The sequence below is a fragment of the Bidens hawaiensis genome, unplaced genomic scaffold, assembly GCF_021521415.1.
Source record: "Bidens hawaiensis isolate Kalapana, Puna unplaced genomic scaffold, B.hawaiensis_p1.1 tig00029317_1, whole genome shotgun sequence".
Lineage (NCBI taxonomy): Eukaryota > Viridiplantae > Streptophyta > Magnoliopsida > Asterales > Asteraceae > Bidens > Bidens hawaiensis.
The window spans coordinates 74,356-80,355 of record NW_027494844.1 but is presented as its reverse complement, the minus strand read 5'-3'; the positions used below and the strand labels follow the sequence as shown (position 1 = coordinate 80,355).

The 6,000-nt window shown below is 33.7% G+C and overlaps 1 protein-coding gene across 1 annotated transcript; it reads left to right on the top strand.

Moving 5' to 3' along the window:
- Positions 1-330: 330 nt before the first annotated feature.
- On the top strand, positions 331-1,573 carry LOC143578671 (ethylene-responsive transcription factor ERF062-like). The gene is made up of 2 exons (XM_077062167.1): positions 331-339; positions 951-1,573. Exons 1-2 carry the CDS (start codon positions 331-333, stop codon positions 1,539-1,541), a joined length of 600 nt encoding a protein of 199 aa, XP_076918282.1. The 3' UTR covers positions 1,542-1,573.
- The last annotated feature ends 4,427 nt before the right edge of the window (positions 1,574-6,000 follow it).

The following is a 6,000-nucleotide window of genomic DNA, read 5'->3' as shown; positions in this document are numbered from 1 at the left end:
TGGTAGTTGTGGGAGTATATGGACCTTACTCAATAGGTCTAAAGAGATTATAATCAAGAATCCTAATGTAGTTCTTAAACCTCCACTTGAATTCCTCAAAGTCATTATCCAAATTCATCAACTTTGGAGGCATATTACTATTTCCTGCCTCGTTCTCAAAGATCATGTAGCTTCTCACAGCCTCATTTCTAACTTCCTCATTTGGATTTTCCATTGCTTAAACAACTTTAAGTTCAAACACAACCACAGCAGATTCTGCCCAAAACACAAGTATGGAGTAATCGAATGTAATGTCATTGAATGTAGGGTAAAGAATGTAGAACAGCTTCTATGAAAATGGTTTAAGTACGAAGTAATTGAACGGCTTGATAATCTAATCGAATGGATAAATCTAATCGAATAAGATTATAGTCTAATCGAATGGTCTAATCTAATCGAATGTCTATTTGATTCTATTAGGTTAAGATTCGATTAGAATGGAATCTGGACTCGATTCGATTATGTTTGAGATTCGATTAGATTACTTTTGGAATTCGATTCGATTAAGTTGACTCAATTCCATTCGATTAGTCTTAGATTCGATTAGATTACAACTTGGACTCGATTAGAATAGGAGATTCAATTCGAATACACGTTGTTCCATTCGATTGAAGACTATACTTGTGGAAAGTACAAAAGGTACTTTCTGCCACCTTTTTGAAGATTTCCTATCCTATGAAAGTCACTTCAATCACTTTTGACACTTTATGGATCTTAACAAACTTCCATATTTTAACACTTTTAAGTATCAAATTTTGAATTTTTGAAGCTTTTAACTCTTGAATCTTCAACAAACAACACACAAACTTTAACACCCGAAGCTTGAACACACAATATTATGAACTTTTGAACACCTTTTGTGGCTTGAACAACCCGTAACCCACAAAACTTGGTGAACCACCCGTCAAAAGGCTCGGGTGGTTAATTACCAGCTGAGGGCAATCAAAAGTCAGCCAATGAAGCATACTAGGAGGCGAAATGTCGATACTACACTCGGAAAGACTTCTATTTGTTCACCAAGGAAGTTGTTTAGAGGGGTAAGACAAAGACATTGGGGGAAATGGGTGGCGGAAATCCGTTTACCAAGAAACCGGACCCGCGTGTGGCTTGGGACGTTTGAAACAGCAGAAGAAGCCGCATTTGCCTACGACACGGCTGCTTATTTGCTATGGGGTGATTATGCACATTTAAACTTTCCAGATATGAGAAACCAGTTGATGGGTAATTCGTTAAATTGCCACACTAAAGCTCTTCTTGAAGCAAAGTTGCAAGCTTTATCAAGTAATAATAAGGGTAATGTTGTGTCACCCTCGGGTTCGGAAATCGGGCTGTCGGAAAGTTTAGTGACTAGTAATTGTGCGGGTTGTGAATTTCATAATGGAGATGATAAGAAACCGATTAAAGCGGGGGAGTCGGATGGTGTTGAAGGGGTTCGGTTGAGTCGCATGCCATCTTTGGATATGGATATGATTTGGGATGCTCTTCTAGTTATTGATTCATAACTAATCAGGTTCACGTCACGTTCAAGGTTAAACGGGTTCTGATTAGTTCCAGGACAAGACGAACCCGTAAACATGATTAGCTAAACGGGTGCCATGTCACTTGCTAACATGCAAACACAATCTGTTTAGCACCAGTAAATTTGATAATTATTTTATTTTGCAAAGCTGTTGCATTTTTGCTTTATTTTTTTCTTCTTTTAATTTTTGGTGAATTTAATTGATTTCAGGTTTTTGTATTGGTATGCTAGTATTAAGTTGTTGATAAAAGCAATTGTTATTTAAAGGGTTTGACTTTATATATAACTAGTCTATATGCCCGTGTGACACACTGGTTGTAAAAAATATTTTTAAAGCATTTTAATAAATATAACCTTTGAGATTCTAAAAATGAAATATATATTAATATATGTAACCAAATAGCTTAAACATAACATAAAAGATAAAAAAAATATTTAAAAACTTATTACAAATTTAAAAATATTTTTTTTCATACAGCATTCGATGTATTTGAAATATTCCGTCAATATATAAGACAACTTTGAGGTTGTCTCATCCTTACTATTGATAATGCAAGCAATTAACCTTGTGTAAAATATACGTCAAAACAAATCAACTCTTGATAGTGATTGTCTTTATTCCTTAACTCTTGTTTATGGTCAACAAACACATAGGCAAGCGAGAATCATCTTCTTTGTAACTTAAGGTGAAGTTTTTGTGTGTAGATATCAAAGTAGTCAATGTCACTTCCCGATATAATATTTACTTGTATAACACGATCAACCAAAACAGATCAAAGGTCGGTGGTAAAGAGAATGTAGAGAATTGACATTAAGACATTCTTGAACAAACATTAACTTTACTATTAATTACATAATTACGTTTGAACAATAAACCAAAACCGAACCGGTCAAAAACACAACTATACCATGAACTTGTTCTATCCAACACAATTCTTTACTTTGTTGACTATAAAAACACCTAATTTATGCACCTCTAGATGTTGGTACCAATCTAATTTATCGTCTTAACTTACAATGACAACATGACATAACTCATGGTTGACTTTAAGTAGTCACAACATCAAAAACTCGACTCCATATGTATTTAAATTTGAATTGAAAATTAAAAAAAAAACACTATTAAAAACTCATGACATCAGATCAAAGAACATATAAAGTTCATCCAACCATGAATCATTATAACCATCATTCAAGCATGTAACCAGAAAAGAATCATTTATTACATATATTTATTCTTATTTAGTAAATAATCATATATTACATGATTGCCTTTCATGTAATCCATAAAAAAAAAAGAAGAGCAGGCATAACCTCAAAATAAAGTTGTGAATGCCCTCAAACGCTCCCATTACTCTCTTTGGTATTCCGGTAACTCCGCAAAAGCATATAATTAGCTGGTCACCCGTTTCCATACTTTCCATTGCTAATTTTAATGTTACATACGAAACACCATCTGCTAATTTTGTACCATATTTTCTTTGGTCACTAATCTGCTAATTTGATCAGACCCCTAACCATATACACATATCAAGAATTAGGAAACAAATTAGTAAATAAAGAATTAATAATAGCATCCAGTACTCAAGAAAAAACTACCTTTGCAGCATTTTATGGATTATTCTTCACAATTGCAGCAACCCGTTGGATTTCGACAATGAAATGAATCATATTTTCAAAACACCATTAGATAATAGAAGAGATTTGATAAAGAAAATTAAAAAAAATAACAAAAAGTTGATTACATCAGTAGTAGTAATATTTAACCTACTAAAAAAATAGATAACTTACCAAACAAAAATTTAATTACCGGAACAAATGATTGTTCAATTATTAACTCGTTTGAGAAAAATAAAAACCGAAGTCATAACTACACAGGTCAATATTGCCACCTGTATGACTTCCATCAAAAAACGCATACTGAAGTGTGTCATGCTGAATTTGCAAAACTATTAAGTGTTATTTTAAAACCAGAAAAGAAAGTTCTGTAATATAGATTAAAACTAACAATGATGGTAAATTATTCTTCCAAAATTAGCAACTTACTATCTTCATCCATTCTTTCATCCTCTTCCTCCGAATGTATCCTACATTACATTATCTCCCATAGACTTGCACATCTAAGAGGGGTGTTTGGGTGAGTTTATAAAATTTGCTTAGCAAAAAGGTATTTGACAAAGCTCAGTCAAAGCTTCAAAATTGAGCTTTTCAAAATTACTTTTGCTTTTCAAAAAGCAAACACGCAAGTTTCAAAAGTTCACCCAAACATCCCCTGCAAAACTCGAAAGATCATCAAACACAACTTAGAGCCCAATTACAATAGCCATTATTCCCAAGATACAATAATACAACGAAAAAAACAATTGAATCCTAATAGATTCATTTCAAGTATGCCGGAAGAAAAAGATTTTCAACTGCTTTAAACACAATTTTAATCGCCTACAATGGCACAGGTTTTTCACAATGTACATGAACTGCACAAATCGAATTTTAAGTGCACAATGGAACGATATGTATGATGTGTACCAAATGAAAAACTTGTGAAGTGGTTGCATTTAAAGACCTGAGACTGAAGGCAACTCACAACTTGTTCTGTATTTGAAGCCAAACTCGTGAATGTTTGTTTCGGGTCTGGTCAAAATTTGATGAACAAAAGTTAATAGCATATAAATTAGTTTAATTATATTAACAATGATACATAAATTTTGTTAAGAGATCCTTGTACCTATGCTTGTTGGAAAGCTATAAACACAATCAGAAATTCATCTTCGAAATCTGTAGATTCCTAGAAATGATATAAACCCTAAAAGCTGAAATCATCAAACACAAATTAAACTTAATAAAAGAGTAGAGGTAGGGACTTTACCTCAAAACCCCCCAACTAACTGCTGGAAACCAACCACCGAGCAAAGGATATGGTTTTATTAGGATCTGGGATGTTTAGGTTTTTCAATTCAAATTCAAACATAAATTATTTGCACGAAAACTACAACTATTCACAAATTAGATACTAAAATACACAGTCTAGAACATACCTCGAACAGATGCCAGATTCGAAGATAATAAGATCCCATGAAGCAGAGGAAAAGGTGTAGAAGATTAGGTAGGGTTTTTGCAACGTTTGAAATTTGAATTTTGAATGGAGTTCCGATGAAGAACCCTTGATAAATGTGTAACTTCCATAGGAAGATTTAAAACCATGCGTAGTCATAAAGCTTGGTCCGGTGTTGTTCAGTCAGAGTTATGGTTTTGTATAAAAACAGGCTTTAGTCATAACTCTCCACATCCAGGTGTTATGCGTCACGTGGCGTCCAGTCACTTTTACACTTTTGCTTTTTTTTAATTTTTAATAAGAATAATCAAATAACAATAATATTTTATTAAATAAATATTTCAAGAAAATAAAAAAAAAAAACTATTCGTCGTCGTCTTCGCCCTCTTCGTCGTCTTCGCCCTCGTCCTCGTCGTTCTCATCGTCGTTTTAATCGCACCCATAACGGAACTCATATACTGTGTCGTGAGCATAATCGCACTCGTAACCGCCTGTTCCTCCTCCACGTCGGGCTTCTTGGTCGGGCCCGAAAAACTGTTTATATATAGATGGAGGATCCATATATATAGTGAATTTGGTGTAAAGGAATTATAGAGTTGGAGAATTTTTATAAATTTGATAAGTTTTGATTGGGAATTAGTTGGTCTAATAGATAAAGAAATTAATTTTTTTTTATTTAATCACCAACGGTAACATTCAACGGTCCATTTTTTCGATTTTTTGCCATCACCCACGTTTTGTACACAACGTAGAAAAAAAAAATCTTATAACGCAGGGGGGCGGTGTACCCGCCGCGTTCTACACAAAACTCACCCATTACGGGTGGTCCAAGGGGAGCATATACAACCTCTTTGGTTGCTAACTCAGCAGACGCCTTCTATGATTGACACGTGTACATGGCTGGTGAGAGGAGGACAAGTGTCTCAAGAGTTCTTTTTTTATTATATAGGGGGGTAGGGGGATTAAATATAGGATTTTATGATTGTCATAGTCACTTCTAATTTCAGGATTTTCATGGACCCACTTTTAAGTTTAAGCATCTTTGGAGCAAGAATTGGGGCCCACTTATGAAATTGGACAGCAATCTTACGTACCAGGGGAAATGAGATATTAAACCAATTAGATAAATAATAAAACTCTAGAATACACTATCAATAGTTATGGTGTTGTTTGGTAAGTATTAAACTATTAAGTGCTAAATTATTAAGAGATTTGAATGATTAACAAACTCTGATCAGTAAATGCTGAATCAGAATATGTTGTTTGTATGGACCTCAAAATGACTGTGCATATGATTATTTTACCTCTCTAAACTATTTTGTGCTAAATGACATGTATTTGTATAATCAAAGTTCTTAATAACTGTACTAAATGACCAAACTTTAATTAT